The sequence below is a fragment of the Lampris incognitus genome, chromosome 16, assembly GCF_029633865.1.
Source record: "Lampris incognitus isolate fLamInc1 chromosome 16, fLamInc1.hap2, whole genome shotgun sequence".
Lineage (NCBI taxonomy): Eukaryota > Metazoa > Chordata > Actinopteri > Lampriformes > Lampridae > Lampris > Lampris incognitus.
In genome coordinates, this window is record NC_079226.1 from 38,242,737 (window position 1) to 38,262,235 (window position 19,499).

The 19,499-nt window shown below is 45.6% G+C and overlaps 1 protein-coding gene across 1 annotated transcript in view; it reads right to left on the reverse strand.

The window, feature by feature from the left end:
• zfyve26 (zinc finger, FYVE domain containing 26) overlaps nucleotides 1-19,499 on the reverse strand; it is a 66,296-nt gene that overhangs the window by 38,910 nt on the left and 7,887 nt on the right. The window contains exons 4-19 of the mRNA XM_056295783.1: nucleotides 18,741-18,827; nucleotides 18,053-18,202; nucleotides 16,827-17,178; nucleotides 15,618-15,742; nucleotides 12,961-13,125; nucleotides 9,326-9,414; nucleotides 8,712-8,863; nucleotides 8,394-8,609; nucleotides 7,453-8,058; nucleotides 6,415-6,582; nucleotides 6,073-6,224; nucleotides 4,195-4,438; nucleotides 3,661-3,924; nucleotides 3,114-3,233; nucleotides 2,210-2,380; nucleotides 855-1,088 (exon numbers count right to left, since the gene is read on the reverse strand). Coding sequence (XP_056151758.1) covers nucleotides 855-1,088; nucleotides 2,210-2,380; nucleotides 3,114-3,233; nucleotides 3,661-3,924; nucleotides 4,195-4,438; nucleotides 6,073-6,224; nucleotides 6,415-6,582; nucleotides 7,453-8,058; nucleotides 8,394-8,609; nucleotides 8,712-8,863; nucleotides 9,326-9,414; nucleotides 12,961-13,125; nucleotides 15,618-15,742; nucleotides 16,827-17,178; nucleotides 18,053-18,202; nucleotides 18,741-18,827 — 3,295 coding nt within the window. The remainder of the gene's footprint in view (nucleotides 1-854; nucleotides 1,089-2,209; nucleotides 2,381-3,113; nucleotides 3,234-3,660; nucleotides 3,925-4,194; nucleotides 4,439-6,072; nucleotides 6,225-6,414; nucleotides 6,583-7,452; nucleotides 8,059-8,393; nucleotides 8,610-8,711; nucleotides 8,864-9,325; nucleotides 9,415-12,960; nucleotides 13,126-15,617; nucleotides 15,743-16,826; nucleotides 17,179-18,052; nucleotides 18,203-18,740; nucleotides 18,828-19,499) is intronic.

The following is a 19,499-nucleotide window of genomic DNA, read 5'->3' on the forward strand; positions in this document are numbered from 1 at the left end:
GAGGAATCTGGACTACATGTGAACACCGGGAGAACATGCTAATGCCACACAGAAGGGCTGGGACTGAACCCAGAACCTGCTGTTTGTGAGGTAACAGGGCTAACCAGTATGAGACCATGCCTAAGCTCTGACCCGATAACTGAAGGTTTCATTCAACATTTGTGACAACATAGGTGCTATCAAAACAGTATGTGACTGGGAAAAAGAAGGGTGTAAATACATTTCAGATTGATTCAGATTAATACCAAAGTAGGAAGGGACATTTTTCCAATTAATTTTTTTTTCCTAAATTCAGAATTTCCTTTATCTAAAGACATTTACTCAATTGCTCCTTGGGAGTAGTTATCATGACACCCAGCTCAAGTGCTCTCCTATGATCCCCCCCCCATATTTTCTCCCCAATTGTACTTGGCCAATTACCCCACTCTTCCAAGCCGCCCCGGTTGCTGCTCCACCCCCTCTGCTGATCCGGGGAGGGCTGCAGACTACCACATGCCTCCTCCCATACATGTGGAGTCGCCAGCCGCTTCTTTTCACCTGACAGTGAGGAGTTTCACCAGGGGGATGTAGCATGTGGGAGGATCACGCTATCCCCCCAGTTCCCCCTCCCCCCAGAACAGGTGCCCTGACCAACCAGAGGAGGCGCTAGTGCAGCGACCAGGACACATACCCACATCCGGCTTCCCACCCGCACACACAGCCAATTGAGTCTGTAGGGACGCCCGACCAAGCTGGAGGTAACACGGGGATTCGAACCGGCGATGCCGGTGTTGATAGGCAATGGAATAGACCACCATGCCACCCGGACACCCAACCTTCCCCCTCTTAATACAGAACTAGTACAATTATCACACCTTCTGCACTGAGACTGCGCACAAGCACAGACGCCAGCGTGTTGACGTAGTCGAGGAAGCTGCGCATGTAATCTGGCCTGGCGAGGCCTCCATCCGGCTCAAAGGGACAGAGCTGGTCCAGCGAGCAGAGCAGCTTGTTTATGCTGGAGCGCACAGGGTGGGAGTCCAACTCGGACTGCTTCAGACCGGCCTGCTCCACCAACGCTGCCAGCAGAACACTGCCCGTGCAGCCCTCTGTTTCAAAAGACAGGGTGTCAAACACAGCTTTGATTAGAACGTGACCGACCAACTTCAGATTCTCTTCGATTCACAGATACCGTTATGGATAATCCACCTAGAAACTCCTCATTTTTAATGGGTTTTTTTTTCTACTTAAGAACTCCGTGTTTCCGTCCTCTGTGTTCTTTATGTACCACCTTGTGAAATTCCTTGCATGCACAGACTTACTTGACTGACGATAACTACTTAAAGAACCCTGCCTACTGAGGTTCTCCAAGCTCTGGCTCTCTCTTACTTTTCATGGCATTGATTGTAAACTGGTGCTAAGCTTTAGCAAAAATCCTTAAAAGAATAACAACTGAAAAACCATAAATACAAAACAAATCTAGCCATGTAAAATGCTGGAAATGTTTTGCTTTCTGCTCTCATTTCTCGGTACACCCCCCCCCCCCCCGTTTCCTGCCCAGTTGTACTTGGCCAATTACCTCATTCTTCCGAGCCGTCCCGGTCGCTGCTCCACCCCCTCTGCCGATCCGGGGAGAGCTGCAGACTACCACTTCTTTTCACCTGACAGTGAGGAGTTTCACCAGGGGGGCATAGCATGTGGGAGGATCACACTATTCCCCCCAGTTCCCTCCTAACCCCGAACAGGCGCCCCGACCGACCAGAGGAGGTCCCAGTGCAGCGACCAGGACACATACCCACACCCGGCTTCCCACCCGCAGACACAGCCAATTGTGTCTGTAGGGACGCCCGACCAAGCCGGAGGCAACACGGGGATTCGAACCGGCGATCCCCGTGTTGGTAGGCAACGGAACAGACCGCCACGCCACCCGGACGCCTTCAGTACTCCTCTCTAGCCAGTTCTGCACGATACTGATCTGTGCCTTAGCATGAACTTTATTGTCAAGTCAGGTGGACAGTTTTGGCTCATGACATAAACAAGAGTCTAAAAAACATACATACCATGAAAAGAACATGTATTACTATCAATCTACCAACGAGACCACCAACAAGAAGGAAAAGAAAGACCAACAAGGGAAAGAAAAGAACACAAGAATAGAAAAGAATAAAAGATAACAGAACAAAAAAGAAGAGTACAGAACAGAAGACCAAAGTCCATCAGCCTGTGTGACCTGTGCTCTGCGTGGCGGTACTGAGCGTGTGCAGAACGTGCTCCAGGCACTGGGTCAGGCTGAGGCATGCGGCAAGGCTCTCCTCGCTCAGCGTTGGATGACAGCACTGCAGCACCTCCTGAATACAGCAGCCGAATGGACTGGACACCACGTGGTCCTCCCCCGCACCTTCTATCAACAAGGGAGTCAGTAATAACGTAAATACGACACTCTTCTCTCCTTGCCAAAACAACTTCTTATTACAGAATCAAAATTTGGCTTATTTGGCAAAAAAGAATCTGAAAGTTGACTTAGAGGGTTGCTCACATGCGATACTTAAGACATGACACAAAAATTACGACAAAAGGAGTGTTGCTTTGGAATTATTTGGTATACTAAAAACTCAAAATTGTATGTATATTAACTGATTGCAGATGTCAATAAAATCTGTTTCATAATTTAAATTTATCTATTTATGTAGCTAAGTGAGAGAATAATGTATCAGATCTCTATTTCACCGTATTGATATCAAGAGAATAATGCCTCACAATAAATATCAAGCACATATGTACTTCTCGCATTTTAAAGTACATTAAATTGAGTTATGACCATGATGTAGTATGCCTTGGTGCCGAAATTCACGTAGTGTCTAAATTCTTTAAGATTGTTGTCACAGTAATATGTAGAGTCTGCTTGCTTTCATTATGTGTGTTAATCTGTTCTCTTGCATTTCATTGTAGGTTCTCTCGTACCCGTGGCATGTGTTTCAGGATGTACATGGTACTACTCTTGCATGATTGTATTTGGTAAAGAAAGTGCCTCTGATCAACTTATTTGATGTATTATGAAAACATACACCAACAACAGCCCATTTCATTGTACATATCAATTAGCCAGCAAAAACAATAATGCCGTTTTTAGTCACCTGTCTTGACAGAGCCCTTCTTACTAGCTGAATGGTTTAGGATCTTGCTGATATGCTGCAGCACCATAGGAAACCCGCAGATGTCCTCGGCATGTGGCACTTTGGGGTCAACCTTCAGTCCTGAGGGAGCAGACAGCGGTCGGAAAGGAAGACGACCGAGATGGAAGTCTTTACTGGACTTTGCTCTAAAATATTACAACTTACTATCACCTTTTAAATAACAAAGTATTATTTCTACAACATGCAATACCACTGATAAACACGTATGACAATCAACCTCCTCTAGTCACAATTAGATGGAAAAGAACTCCAAATCAATATACATCAGTATTATTCTATCTATCAAACTCCACTTCAAATCCAGATTATTTTCCATTAAAATGTCACTGGAAGAGAGCAGATGGCGTTTCTGCCATACGGAGTGGCTAAAATACCACATTAGGAAACTGTGGCCCAGCCAACGGTCAGAGAGACCTGAACCATTAAGAGCCTAAGAGTTGTGCAGTCCGTCTCTCCTTCACATTCACTGAAAACTCCTGCTGCCCACCTCTCGCCTCCAGGCTGCCGCTCAGCCTGCGCTCGGCTGTGTCCAGCAGCTGTCGGGAGGTCTTCCACAGCTGGCAGTGACAGCAGGCCAGGTCAAAGGCAGCCATGGCCGCGGGGCTGAGCTCCTCCAGCAGCGTGTAAAGGAGACCAGAGGGGTCTGGGTTGCAGCGGCTCAGCCAATACCCCTCCTCCAGCGAGGGCACGGGGTGGCTCTGGGTGCTGAGGAGCCTGTCGGCTATGTCCGAGATGGAGTAAAACGCCATACCTACAAGAACATACGATGAGTCTGTACGGTCCATATTTGACCAAAATTAACTCAGTGAGAATTAGAGAAACGTATTCACTTTAAAGTTTCAAACAACCGGTTTGAGTCATAAATTATAATGCACAGGAGAGAGAAATAAATTCTTTTGTACACAACCTTATTATATCTCAAATCACAATACTAACTTTAAAACATGTCCATTTTAAAGGAACACAGCACACACTGATTCGACTTCTGGGCTGTGCCGACAGAATAGAGGACCATTCACACCTGCGGCAGCTGCACTGCCGATAGCTTGCAGGGTGGATCGCCCACTGCTCCCCAGCCGGCTCCTCCCGGGGCAGGGGCCGGCTGCCGAGCCAAGACCCTCTGAGGAAGATGAGGATGAAGACACAGACTGGGTCTCCATCTTCTGCTCCACCTGTCCCAGCTCCACCAGCAGATCGCGGTAGCGCTCCATAAACGCCAGCTCCCCACAGCATACCGAGGCCTCCAGACCGAACACCAGGGACACCTGCAGGTGCACAGCGAGAGGCAGGGCTGAGTGTGAAGAAGGTGAGTATGATCCCTGGTGGGTGTGTGTGTGCATGTGTGTGTGTTAGGTTAGGGATGGGCACCGCCCCCCCCCTTTTCTCCCCATTTGTATCTGGCCAATTACCCCACTCTCCCGAGCCGTCCCGGTCTCTGCTCCACCCCCTCTGCTCATCCGGGGAGGGCTGCAGACTACCACATGCCTCCTCCCATACATGTGGAGTCGCCAGCCGCTTCTTTTCACCTGACAGTGAGGAGTTTCACCAGGGGGACATAGCACGTGGGGGGATCACGCTATTCCCCCCAGTTCACCCTCCCCCCTGGACAGGTGCCCCGACCGACCAGAGGAGGCGCTAGAGCAGCGACCAGGACACATACTCACATCCGTTCCCACCTGCAGACTTGGCCAATTGTGTCTGTAGGGATGCCCGACCAAGCCAGAAGTGACACGGGGATTCGAACCGGTGATCCCGGTGTTGGTAAGCAGTGGGATAGATCGCGACGCCACCCGGACACCCCGTGGTAAGCTTCTCAATACTGACCCAACCAGTGACCTTTTTTTCTGGGGGACTGTATATGATGCCAGACAACATTTTCATGAGGTCTGAATTCAAAAAGTGAATCTATTCTTTACCCAAGCCAGGAAGAATAAAATGCCATCCTCTACTGCATTACTGTGTTTTGTGGGTGCTGGGGTCGCCCTCATATCTCACAGCAACATTGGCTCCCATTTAAACACACTGTTCTAGTATTTGGATGGGTCGTGTGTATCTTTGGAAACATCAAACCTCACACATCATCTGCGGTCTGCTAACCCCAGGAGATTCAACTATCTGCCATATTCAACTCAAATTCTCCATTTTGTATTTTAATCTTTACACTTAACACCAATGTTTCATGTGCAGAAAGACAATTAAAAAGATCCGCAAGTAAATGAGCTTAACAACGTGTGTTATAGAGTAAGAATGAAGCTGCACAATGCTGAAATATGTGCTCAGTCAATCAATCTACCCTAGGTAAATACAGACAGGAAAATAAATAAAACAACGATTATACTATCCATCCATCCATCCAACCATCATCTAAACCGCTTATCCTGCTCTCAGGGTCACAGGGATGCTGAAGCCTATCCCAGCAGTCATTGGGTGGTAGGCGGGGAGACACCCTGGACAGACCGCCAAGCCATCACAGGGCCAACACACATTCATACCTAGGGGCAATTTAGTACGGCCGATTCACCTGACCTGCATGTCTTTGGACTGTGGGAGGAAACCGGAGCGCCCGGAGGAAACCCACGCAGACACGGGGAGAACATGCAAACTCCACACAGAGGACGACCCCCAAGGTTGTACTACCCCGGGGCTCGAACCCAGGACCTTCTTGCTGTGAGGCAACCGTGCTAACCACTGCACCACCGTTAGGAGTGGGGTAATTGGCCAAGAACAATTGGGGAGAAAAAGGGGGGGGGGGGGTCCAAAAGAAAATTATATCTAAAAATCATCAACACTATGATGAATACTACCCGTAAAGTGGTTTTCTTCACATATCATGCAGCAACACAGAGACATACTGCAGCCCCCCTTCATACAGGTGTGTCTCTACACTAGCGGGCCTGACCTGATGAGCCTCCATGAAGTTTCCCTGTCGAATGCAAGACATCAGCAGGGACTCTGGAGGGGACAGCATGGCAGGGACCAGCCAGCTGTGAGGGCCCCCGCAGGCAAACGCCTCCTGCTCTACACGCCCTGCTGCTGCCCCGCCGCCACCGTCTGAAAGAGGAAACATGAGCCAAGATATTGAAGATATGAGGGGGGGGGGGAAGAAACATGTCTCCACATAAATCGCTGAAGTGACTTGTGATGTGAAATAAATTCAAATGTTTCTCAAGAATTTACCGGCGTCTTCTCACACAATGGGATTCAGGAGAAGTATCAAGTCGCTCAACATTTCTGGCCTTACCTGATGTGCTGGTGCTAACCTCGCCGTTGTGCTTCTCTATGGAGGTCTGCCTCTCATGAGCATGTCTCCCAGCCCTCTTCCTCCTCCTCCTCAGGCTAGCACTGCCCCTCCTCCCCAGAGGAGGAGCAGCACGGCTGGCTGCCGCAGTCTGGAAAGGCCCCTCTGAACCTGCAGATAACACGAAGAGGACTTACTGTCGCCATTCCGGTTAGTGTGTGGGCACGCGCACACACACACACACACACACACTAACCCGAACAGCGACAGTAGAAGATAGACGCACCAACACCAGCGTCCTGAAGGAGACTAACACTCCCACTATCACTGCCACCATTGCCTGACACCAGCTCAGATGGACTGGCCATGTCATCCGTATGCCTGACTCTCGCCTTCCAAAACAACTCTTATACTCCCAGCTTCTCACAGGACAACGTGCCCCGGGTGGTCAAAAGAAAAGGTATAAGGATAACATCCAAACGAACATCAAAAAATGCCACATAGACCCTAAGACCTGGGAGGACACAGCAACCAACAGGGCGACCTGGAGAAAACTTGTCCGGGAAGGAGCTGCACTTTATAATAATGATCTCCGCCGTGCTGCAGGAGACAAGCGCAGACTCAGAAAGGAGGGAGTTTCCACCAGAAAGGCCCAAACCAATCCCACAATTACCACCACCCACCCCTGCCCACACTGCACCAAAATATGCGGCTCCAGGATCGGCCTCTTCGCCCACCTGAAGACCCACAAGGACCAAGAAGGAGGACAGTCAAACTCGACCCCGAGTGATCGCCGATGGTGTGTGTGTGTGTTATGAGTGTGTCCAAGTCACTTTCACACCACATAATGTCGGCAGTACAGGAAAATACTGAGATATTCTGTAAATGGCATGTTGTAAGCCCAGTTTCCTTCCATTTCAAGTCCAGTAGCTATATGACCAAAGTAACATGCGTAAGTAAAAAAATAAAAACACACATACACACACACACACACACAAAATATAACTTCCATCTATAAACCCATTGTCTTGCATCTCTCACCAGTTCCCCCGCCCTGATTGCTGGTGATGATCTGCAGCCGCCACTGGGCTTCGGCAGTGCGTTTGGACAGCCTCTGCAGACGAGCTCCGAACGTCTCTGCCGTCACCGAACAGCCCAAGATCTCCGCCATCTCCGCCTCTCCGGCAAGAGCCCGTCCACCCTCCTGCCCCTCCGTGTGCCCCACCACGCACACCCCCTCCAGCCCCTCTTTCAGCAGCTTCAGGAACCCCTCCATGGCCGTCACGTCCACCAAGAACCCCTTACAGCCCTGGGTGAAATGGCCCAGGTGCATGTGACTACGCTGGGCCGCTGCTGAAGACACCGCAGGGTCTTCACTTCTGCCCTCCTCCGTTCCATCTGTCTCGGCCTTATTTCCGGATTCCGTCGCCCTGGTCCTCAGTCCAGACAGGCCATCTGTGTGCATGGATTTCCCTGTGTTTGGAGTCATGTTTGTGGTCTCCTTGTGGCTTGGCTGGGTGAGGTCAGCATTAGACAGGAAGAGGAGGGAGAAGATGTTCTCCAGCAGCTCCAGGCGGAACATGGCGGGCACGGCCTCCAGGTACAGCTGGCACTCAGACAAGTAGTGCTGGAACAGCGGATGGCAACCTAGAAAACAAAGACAAAGAACAGAAATGGAACCAAAAAAAAAAACAGCAATCAATTAAATCATCATAAAGGCAGCTTTTATCATAGGCAGCTTTTTAAGTAAGCAAGTTGGGAAAAAACAACTGACGGATAACTAAATGACAGAATTTGGCACTCCCTCTCATTTTTCTCCTTCCCCATCCTCAATGACCTTTTTTCTATTCATGTTTGTTTCTGTATCTCACCTGATTTGATTCTCAAGAAGCTTGTAAACTTTTGCTTCCCAAAAAGCACTATGCAGACAAAATTATAAACTTAAATATAAATTTGAAAATATATCAGGACATCATTCCTACTTTCTGAGGAGGCGGAGGTATGGCTTTGGTCCTCTGCTGTCTCGGAGGATTGGCGGTGCTGCTGCGGTTGCATGGCATCACACTCGGTGCAGCTGGAGTATTTGTGTGCGTTTACACAGAGGGCATAGAGGGCATACTTCATGGCACAGAACCCCTGGAACAGTACCACGTTCCTCTGTCCAGCCAGGCTGGGGGTGCTAATGACATCCATGTCATCTGCAAAAGGGGGGAAAAGAATTTTCCCCAAGGGATTCATAAAGGAAACTTAATTAATTACTTCATTTTGTGGGTGCACAACGACAGTAGGGTTTAGTTCACCTGTCCCCCGGGGATTTGGCAGATGCTGCAGCAGAGCTAGCACCCTGCGTTCTTCAAACCGGGCCAGAGGGGTCAGGGAATGGAGGATATAGAGTGCAGAGTGATTGTCTAGAGTGTGAAGCTGTGCCACCAATGCCTCTGTGGAGATCTGTCTACATGCACATACACAAAGCAACAAGGAATCAGAACAAGAATCTTGTTCATCTGGTTGACATGCAAGTCAGTGAAAAGTTGATATGCAAGGGATTTCACTATTGTAGGTTGTTTACATGGGACACCTAGCTGTGACACCAAATTATACAAGGTGATATAAACACCAGAAGACAATGTTCATTGTATTAAACCCTTAGGCTTCTGTATGTATGGTATATCAAGTGTGTTAGATAATGTCAGTAAAGTCTATAGGAAAAAGTTAGTATGACAATACCTGAATAAATACTTTATTCATATAAGAGGTAGTATGATGAGTTTACAAAAGCAAAAGAAATATGAGATATGAAGTTTTTGATAGTGCTTCACTGTGCTGTATTCATTCTATGTAAGCTGTGTAGATTATCATTTTAAATGCATGGACTGAACAAATGAGACAACATTTTAAGAAGATTGCAGCTTACTGATGGTTGCTTTTACACCACTCAAGCACCCCAAGCTGAGAGCACAGAAGATTGGCAAAGTCCTGCAGGATGGAGTCATTGGCTGGTGCCTAAGAAGAAGAGAGGCAAGTCAAGCCAATTTTATTTGTATAGCCCAATATCACAAACATCAGCAAAAGCCCGGTTCAGGATGATAGCAATATCAACAACAACAGTCCTGGTCTATGAACAGCACTTGTGCTAAGTTTTGTTAAAGTTGCTATAATTTCCTTAAATGGATAAAGGTGCCCTATGCTGCCCGCTATCACCTTTACTCTTTGCATTAGCAACAGAGCCACTTGCAGAGGCCAATCATACAGATCCTATCATTAGGGGCATTCAAACGGTCAAGGCAGCACAAAATATCATTGTATGCTGATGACATATTATTCTACCTATGTAATCTTGCCAGGTCTGCTAACAGAGTTATTGAGCTTATCAATATCCATTAATCCAAGCTGCTTATCTGAATCAGGGTCACGGGGAAGCTGGAGCCTATCCCAGCTGTCATTGGGCGGCAGGCAGGGAGACACCCTGGACAGGCCGCCAGTCCATCAATATGCTTATCAATATGTTCACTACATTCTCTTGATACAAGATTAACTACTCAAAATCTGAGGCAATGTTTTTCTCCAAACAGGATCCTTGTGTAGCCTCTGACGTGTCTCCTTTCCGATGGTCTCCATCATGATTTACTTATTTAGGCATGCATATTACCCCCTCTCTGATTTGTATAAAGCCAATTTTACTCCTTTAATTCGGCGCATTGAGCAGGATCTCGTCTGTTTGTCCAGTCTCCCTTTGCCATTGCTGGGTAGGGTAAGACTATTTAAAATGAAATGTTCCACCACGCTTACATCCATTTCAAATGGTCTCTATATTATAATCGCATAAATCACTATTAGACAGAGCTGATGTTCCTCCCGGGGAAAGGTTGCCCGCACCGAGACCTGGCCATCACCATTGACAACACTGTGGTGACGCCAACTCGGACTGCGAGGAATATGGGTGTGATTCTGGACGACCACCTGTCGTTTGCTGCAAACATTGCATGATCTTGCATCGGTTGCTCGCTCCTGCAGATTTCTCCTCTATAACATCAGGAGGATTCGCCCATTCCTCACCAACGAGACGGCACAGGTGCTCATCCAGGCTCTGGTCATCTTCTGGCTGGACTATGGCAGCTCCCTCCTTGCCGGCCATCAGACCTCTGGAGCTTGTTCAGAAAGCTGCAGCTCGTCTGGTGTTCAACCGCCCTAAGTTCTCCCACACAACTCCCCTTCTCATGTCCCTACACTGGCTCCCAGTAGCTGCTCGCATCCAGTTTAAGACTCTGGTGCTAGCCTACAGTGCAGTGAAAGGAACAGCTTCTCTCCTATCTCCAGGCCATGGTCAAGCCCTACACCCCCGTCCGACCACTTCGCTCTGCTGCCTCAGGGTGCCTGGTTGCACCGTCGCTCAGAGGTCCCTGCTGCCAATCAACCCGGTCACGGCCCTTTTCTGTCTTGGCCCCACAGTGGTGGAATGAACTCCACTGAGGACAGGACAGCAGAGTCGCTGCCCATCTTTCGGTGCAGGTTGAAAACTCACCTCTTCAAGAACTACTACCCTGTTACTTGCTCTTAGCACTTATTGTATTCACTCATTAAAAAAAATAAATCTCTTTCTCGTGCTTTTACTTTAGCACTGGTTTTGCTCTTAGATGCTTGTTTAGAGAAAAGATGCACTTATGACCTCTGATGACTAGTAGTTCTCCTGATTTCCTACGTTAAATGCGCTTATTGTAAGTCACTTTGGATAAAAGCTTTGGCTAAATGACTGTAATGTATCAGAGTTGAATAGTGTGCTCATAGTCCTATGGCAAAACGAAGGTTCGAGACTATAACTGGCCCACCTAAAGCTTCTGCTGGAGAAGGGCGGTTTAACGGTTCCTAACGTTAAACTGTATCAACTCTCATGTCTCTGCAGATACGTATATTCGAGAATGGTTTCAAGAAGACCCAGAGTCTACGTGGCTTGATAATGAATCAGACCTGGTAACCCCTACATCTCTGAAAAATTTATTATACACTTCCAGGAAATAGGTCAAGTTTAGCTGTTAAGGGTAACTTTCTTTTACAAATACTCTTAAAGTTTGGAAGCCAACTAGGAAAATAGAGGGCTTGGATAACACTACATCCCCACTGACGCCGCTGTATTCTAATTCAGATTTCCCCCCCTGGTCTAGAGCAGAACACTGGGAGACATTGTAGAAAATGGTTCAATCTTGACTTTTGATCAGTTAAAAGATGGGCACAAAATCCCGGCCACCCATTTTTTTTAGGGATTTACAGTTATGCAACTATGGTGTATCCACTCTCAAACAGTCTCAATACTGTGGTGCAATCTCCACTTTAGAACAAATATGCATTAATAGCGAGGAGTCAAGCAAATTAGTGGCACAATTCTATGGGTCACTTTCCGGGACAGTGAAAGACAATACAGCTAAAATTAAAACAGAATGGGAGAATGACTTTGGTGTTGAAATTGTAGATAAAGAGTGGGGTGATATGTGGCTCAACCTATCGGGTTGGTTTACCACTAATAGAGCAAAAGAACTACATTTTAAGATAAATCATAGCCTACATATTACCCCCTGTGAGATGCGATAAAATGAACCCAGATCTATCAAAGTTTATAAGTGCAAGACTACAGAAGCCACATACATTGACTGTTTACTAGAATGTGCATATATTCACAATTCTGGAAAGATGTTCTTAAAAAAAAAATCAGTGACATAATTGGTCAAACAGTGAACACTGCTCTTTCATCATGCATTTTTGGTATAGCTAATCCCCCAAATAGTCCTCAAATTCATTAAAACTCCTGAAAGTCCTCTTCTTCTGTGCTAGGAGATGCATTTTATTAAGGTGGGTGTCGGAGGAACCCCCTAACATCGCACTGTGGATAAGTAGCGTGTCAGAGTTCATGCCTCTCGAAGCTCTCAGCTTTTATTTAAGAGAGGGAGCTTTTCAGTTTTATAAAGTTTGGAGTCCTTTTACAATTTACTTACGACCTGACTGTTTGTGGATGATAACAGCAGGCCTCTGTGGTCTGGCGTGGGGAGAGTAGATGTTTTATTTTCAATGCATTGTGTTTATACATTCCTGTTTTGTATTGTCATTAGGTTTTTCATCTGTCGAATCTGTCATGAACTGTAAACCTGTCGATGTTTAAGAAAAAGTTGCATGACTGTACAATTTAATAATTTTCTAGATCAATGCACCAGTTTGCAGAGGCCTTGTGAATGGAGCCCTGTGGTTGACAGGAAGACATGTTTCCTTTCTAATTATTCAGCAATGCACATAAGGCAGAGAAAACTGTCCATACAAAAAACAAACAAACAAACAAACAACAAAAAACAAAACGAATTTCTTTATAGTAACCCTAATCTTTACATACTTTCATTTGGAAAGTCACCGTTAGCGATTTTGTTGTAAAAAAAAAATTCAATATAACAATGATTCTTCTGTTGGAAAACAAACAATGGGGCACTGGTATCTAACGGAACATAGAGAGAAGAGAAAAGAGGAAGTGGGGAGGAAGAGGAAGAAGAGAAAACAGCTTTAAGCTCTAACCTGCTCATGGTGGAGGATGCGCAGCAGGGTTTGAGCTGAGCCCAGGCTGCGACACTGAGTCCAGCCCAGCAGCAACAAGAGACGAGACAGCGGCCGGAACTCTGAATTCATCAGGTCTTTCAACAAAGAGAACTCCTCACGCTTTATTAAGTCCAGTCCAGTTACCTAAAGGAGGGCAGACAAACTACTTAAAGGGCTATTCCACCAAATTTGAATTCTCTGAATTTTTATTAAGGAAAACTGAATTTCATTCTGTTGTTGTGACTCTGAAAGATCAATGAGAACATAATTCTATCACATCATCAAAAAGCACATAAGGCAGCTGACAAAATCATATGAACATGCATGTTTTATGTCATGCATGAGGTATCCAAGTTAATGTTTAGAAAAATCATTTTGCTTTTGTAAGATGGTTATTGACACTTCTCTCATCTACTAGTAGTACTACTTTTGGCTGCTCCCGTTAGGGGTCGCCACAGCGGATCATCCGTTTCCATTTCTTCCTGTCCTCTGCATCTTCCTCTGTCACTCCAGCCACCTGCATGTCCTCTTGCACCACATCCATAAACCTCCTCTTTGGCCTTCCTCTTTTCCTCTTCCCTGGCAGCTCTATATTCAGCATCTTTTTCCCCATAGACCCAGCATCCCTCCTCCACACATGTCCAAGCCATCTCAATCTTGTCTCTCTTGCTTTGTCTCCAAACCATACAACCTGAGCTGTCCCTCGAATATACTCATTCCTAATCCTGTCCTTCTTCATCACTCCCAATGAAAATCCTACCATCTTCAACTTTGCCACCTCCAACTCTGAAAATCTTACCATCTTCAACTCTGCCACCTCCAGCTCCACCTTCTCCTGTCTTTTCATCAGTGCCACCATCTTCAAACCATATAACATAGCTGGTCTCAAAACCATCTTGTAAACCTTCCCTTTAACTCTTGCTGATCCCCTTCTGTCACAAATCACTCCTGACACTCTTCTCCACCCTGCCTGCACTCTCTTCTTCACCTCTCTTCTGCACTCCCTGTTACTTTGGACAGTTGACCCCAAGTATTTGAACTCATACGCCTTCATCACCTCTATTCCTTGAACTCATACGCCTTCATCACCTCTATTCCTTGCATCACCATTCCACTGTCCTCCCTCTCATTCACGCATAGGTATTCTGTCTTGCTCCTACTGACTTTCATTCCTCTTCTCTCCAGTGCATACCTCCACCTCTCCAGGCTCTCCTCAACCTGCACCCTAATCTCGCTACAGATCACAATGTCATCTGCAAACATCATAGTCCATGGAGACTCCTGCCTGATCTTGTCTGTCAAGCTGTCCATCACCATTGTAAACAAGAAAGGGCTCAGAGCCGATCCGTGATGTAATCCCACCTCCACCTTGAACCCATCCGTCATTCCAACCGCACACCTCACCACTGTCACACTTCCCTCATACATATCCTGCACCACTCCTACATACTTCTCTGCAACTCCTGACTTCCTCATACAATACCACACCTCCTCTCTCGGCACCCTGTCATGTGCTTTCTCTAAATCTACAAAGACACAATGTAACTCCTTCTGGCCTTCTCTATACTTCTCCATCAACATTCTCAAAGCAAACATCGCATCTGTGGTGCTCTTTCCTGGCATGAAACCATACTGCTGCTCGCTGATCATCACCTCTCCTCTTAACCTAGCTTCTATCACTCTTTCCCATATCTTCATGCTGTGGCTGATCAACTTTATACCTCTGTAGTTGCTATAGTTCTGCACATCACCCTTACTCTTGAAAATCGGTACCAGTATGCTTCTTCTCCACTCCTCAGGCATCCTCTCACTTTCCAAGATTGTGTTAAACAATCTAGTTAAAAACCCCACTGCCATCTCTCCTAAACACCTCCATGCCTCCACGGGGATGTCATCAGGACCAACTGCCTTTCTACTCTTCATTCTCTTCATAGTTGCTCTCACTTCCTCCTTGCTAATCCACCAAACTTCCCGATTCACTATCCCCACACCATCCAACCTTCTCTCTCTTTCTCTCTCTCTCTCTCTCTCTCTCTCTCTCATTTTCTTCATTCATCAGCCCCTCAAAGTTCTCCTTCCACCTTCTCAACACACTCGCCTCACTTGTCAGCACATTTCTATCTCTGTCCTTGATCGCTCTAACCTGCTGCACATCCTTCCCAGTTCAGTCCCCATGTCTAGCCAATCGGTACAAGTCCTTCTCTCCTTCCTTAGTGTCTAACCTGTCATACAACTCACCATACGCCTTTTCCTTTGCCACCTCTCTTTTCGCTTTATGCTGCATCTCCTTGTACTCCTGTCTACTTTCTTCATCTCTCTGACTATCCCACTTCTTCTTTGCCAACCTTTTCCTCTGTATACTTTGCTGTACTTCCTCATTCCACCACCAAGTCTCCTTGTCTTCCTTCCTCTGTCCTGATGACACACCAAGTACCTTCCTAGCTGTCTCCCTCACTATTTCTGCAGTGGTTGCCCAGCCATCCGGCAACTCTTCACTACCACCCAGTGCCTTATCTTACCCAGTGCTAGGCACGTCTCTTATCTGTTAAACTTAAATGAAGCGATCTGAATCCAGATTTAAAAGCTTGTTCTGGGTAAACTTGTATCCATATTCTCTTCTCCACAATCAAACTTACCAACACTTGCTCAAGGAAGTGTTTTCCACTGCTAAGGCACTCGAAGTAGATAGTCTTCCAAATGGATGGACGATCACTGTGACGACACAAGCTGAGGACCAGCTTTTGTGCTTCAGGGAGGTCTACTAAAGGATGTGCATAAGAAAAATGAGTAACGGAAAGAAGCCGATTAGAAATCATGAGATGACGGAAATTAAGAGGACAATCAAATTGAACATGGCATGAGGCACATTGGTCCGTTTTCAATTTCAGCCATTTTTGTATTTTTGGGATATGTGTTGTTGTCTGTGTTGCACTGCTGTGGGCTGGGGGAAATGATATCTCGTTTCATTTCATGTATGGAAGTACATGTACGGAAGTACATGAAATGAAATGACAAAGTGTTCCTAATTACTGATTTTGGTTTCCCTGATAATAGCTGGGCCTAAGATATAGATAAAATACACTGGGATGGCAGTAGTCTTCCCCTAGAGTAATTTCGGACCCAGTACCATCAAAAATAACTATTCATACAACTATTACAAAGCGCTTTACAAAACACAAATACATTAAATAAAAACAAACAGGGCAAACCACAAAATGGAAATAAGAAAGACATAACTAAATCCCATTCCGAAAGACATGGAATAAGAAAACACAAATCAATAAAAAAAGGAGATGTCAGTCTAACGAATAGTTTTTTAGAGGATTTTAAAATGGTGACAGAATTTACCAGCCTGATTTTATTGTCGCTATCAAACACAAACTACAGATCTCGTATTATTACCGTATTGTCTTTAGTAAGCCTGCGACTTTGACCGACACCTCTTAACATAATTAAACATGTGCCGTATGGAAAACGTGGGGATAAAAATGATGACACTGTGTGTTTGTCACAAGGAACATTTACTGATAAAGCAAAAACTGTCCAAACCACTGCAACCACAAAAGCAGAAGAGTGGAAAAAGAGAGGAATGCTTTTTAAAAGGCCGGGCTGGAAAGCTCTAACAGCGTCATAAGATTCACTGCTAGACCACTATGAAAAAGTCAGTCCAATTTAAAAGCTAAGACCTTCCCATATCAGCATTTTAATACAAAGCACTGACTGAATACAAGCTTTCTAAAAAAAAACCTGACATGAGGAACTGATTTGTAGGGCTGTGAGCTCTTGTTCTGATGCAGTATTTGAAAGGGGTTTGCCGCAGTCTGAGGTGGAGACTTTGGTCCTACCTTGTGTGTCAGGCGCGCTCCTCAGCAGACTGTCTCTCCAAAGCCGCAGTGCTGTGGAGCTGTATGCAGAGACCAGGCTGTGACACTGGGGGCGAAGCAGCGAGCTCAGCACCCTCTCCTCCTTAAGGGGGCCATCTCTGGCCGCCCACAGTGCCTCACACAACGCGTCCAACTGACCCCCTTCGCTCCGCTCAGTGCTCCATGGCATCACAGCCAACACGGTATAGATCTCCTCCACCCACACCTCCACCAACTCGGGCTTCCTCTCCGGCCTCCGAAGTTTCTCCATCAGGTATCGGATGAACGTGTGTTGTAGAACACGGCCCCATGCACTTCGTCCAGCTGAGTCGTCCTGCAGGTCACGGAAGATCAAATTCCAAAATGGCGTAACCATTTTGAGAAGAAAATATGACTGTGTTAATAATCTTTCACGGAAATTTATTCGACAGAATAATAAATAATGATTTAGATTTATTTCTGTATTATTCCTCCTGTATTCATACATAGTATTCGTGCACTACATTTCTGCAGATTTGGAGATCCAATAAGATCCAAAAAATTTTAATATTCAGAGTATTACAGTTATATACACATCTGTGACTTTTTACTTTGTAGTATATCACTTTTGATATTTTTTACTTAATTTAGTATTAGGTTTACAAGGATTCAGTGACCAAGTCAAATAAATGGTGTATGAAAACAGATTCTGATCCAGACTGAGACAATGTTTGAATTGTCAAGTAAGTTATTACATATTAATAACATGAATAAGTCGAAAGCTTACACAGGTCACAGTGGACAAAAAAATATTATGAAGTAAAATATCCTGAGATATTTTACTTCCATAGGCAGTAGAGTAAATAACTGGTATCTTGCAGATATCCATGGTGAAGCTGAAAATTGTTTTGATGGCCGACTTTTTAAATACAATATCATTTTCTGAAAAGCATCCGTGGTCTGCTGATATGGACATTTGTCTTGTCATACGTGCTTTGAATAACTGATGCGTTATGAAAATCAAAGCGCCCCTTGATAACTATTGAAATATTTATTCTATTACTTCGTTTTAATGCCTTCTGAAATAAACAACGATCTGAGTTTGACATTGGTGCTTATAAAGCTCAACATGTTTTACCACAGTAGATCAGCTTTGGGCAACACAAACATCTTTTACATATGCTACTGCCAGAGAAACCCATGGCATTTGTGAAGGTGCATTACACTACCTGTAAGAAATGAGCGAGAGCCTGGGCCAGCTTGGACTTCTTCTTCTCCAACAAGGTCCACAGACAAGACTCAACAACAGCACCTGCTGACTCGGATACTGCTGAGACTGTTTGTCCAGACTGGGTGTCTAAGAAGGTCTGGTGTAGCTCCTGGTGAGAGAGAATCCTTTCTTCAGTCATAAGATATCTGTCCATCATGGTGTTTTAATGCAAATTTGAATGTTTGAATATGTTTGAATATCAAAAAGGGCTCCTGAGTGGCACTGTTTGAAACTAAATAAGATTCACCCCCTATCCCACTTCTCAGACTTCTGCATTCAACACTGTAGCCATGCCCTTGCTTGTCTGAGGAGCGGCGAAGTCGCGATACACTAGCCCCATAAATGTCTTGATGCATGCTCAATAATCCAGAAAATCAAAGGTTGGATCAGGTCACCTGGATACAACGTTTATTGACACATACTATGTTTCATCACTCAACTAAGTGACATCTTCAGTCTAAACTGACTGCAGGTATCCCCACCCCCACTGTTTAGACTGAAGATGTCACTTAGATGAGTGATGAAATGCATCTGTCAATAAACGTTGTATCCAGATGAACTGATCCAACCTTCTTCGATAGCCCCATAAATATTTTTCAGTATTTTATCTTCATTAAATGTGATAACAGACAAGAGCAACAGAATACCTTGAGAACACTTTGTGATACACCCTCTTCTCCGAGCTCCTCCAGGAGCAGCAGGAACTCCAGCTCTCTCCTTAATGTTGGAGAAACCTACAGCACAGCGCAAAGGACAAAGGTCAGACCCACTGTAGATACCAGGCATCCCCCAACCTCAGAATTTATTGAATTTGTCTTGTAAGGTCTATGCTATTTGAAAGGCCTTTCCACCCCACCAAGAAAAAAAGTACGAACAGTGATAAGTAAAGGTCTAGTGAGCATCCACATGCCCTATAGATAACATGTATACAGGAAAATAAGATTCCAACACTGTGTGTAATGTGAATACAGTAAATGGAAATAGGAGTTTTCCAAAAGCACCCAGGGTGGAGGATAGAACATTTTTTAGAGAGCAGCAGGCTTTATACCTTATTTCCTGGACTACAAGTTGCACTTAACATAAAACATGTTGCGTGGAAAAAACAAATGTAAGTTGCTTCATTGTATAAGTCGTATATGGTGGTATAGTAGTGATGCGCGGGTCAGGGGTTTTTAATACCTGCACCCACCCGACCTGTTATGAGAGTCAATCCACACCGCCTGACCCGCTAAATTATGCATTAATTAGCCCTGTGGCTCTATCTGTTTGCCATCGAGAGAGTGAGAGGTAGTATTATCCAAGATGGAGTTCCTCATCATCACCGCTGTTCCTCTCTTTCACCTCCACTACTGCCTCCAGGGAACCCAGCCTCAGTCTCATAACAGAGCCAGCCTTTTTAAAATTTG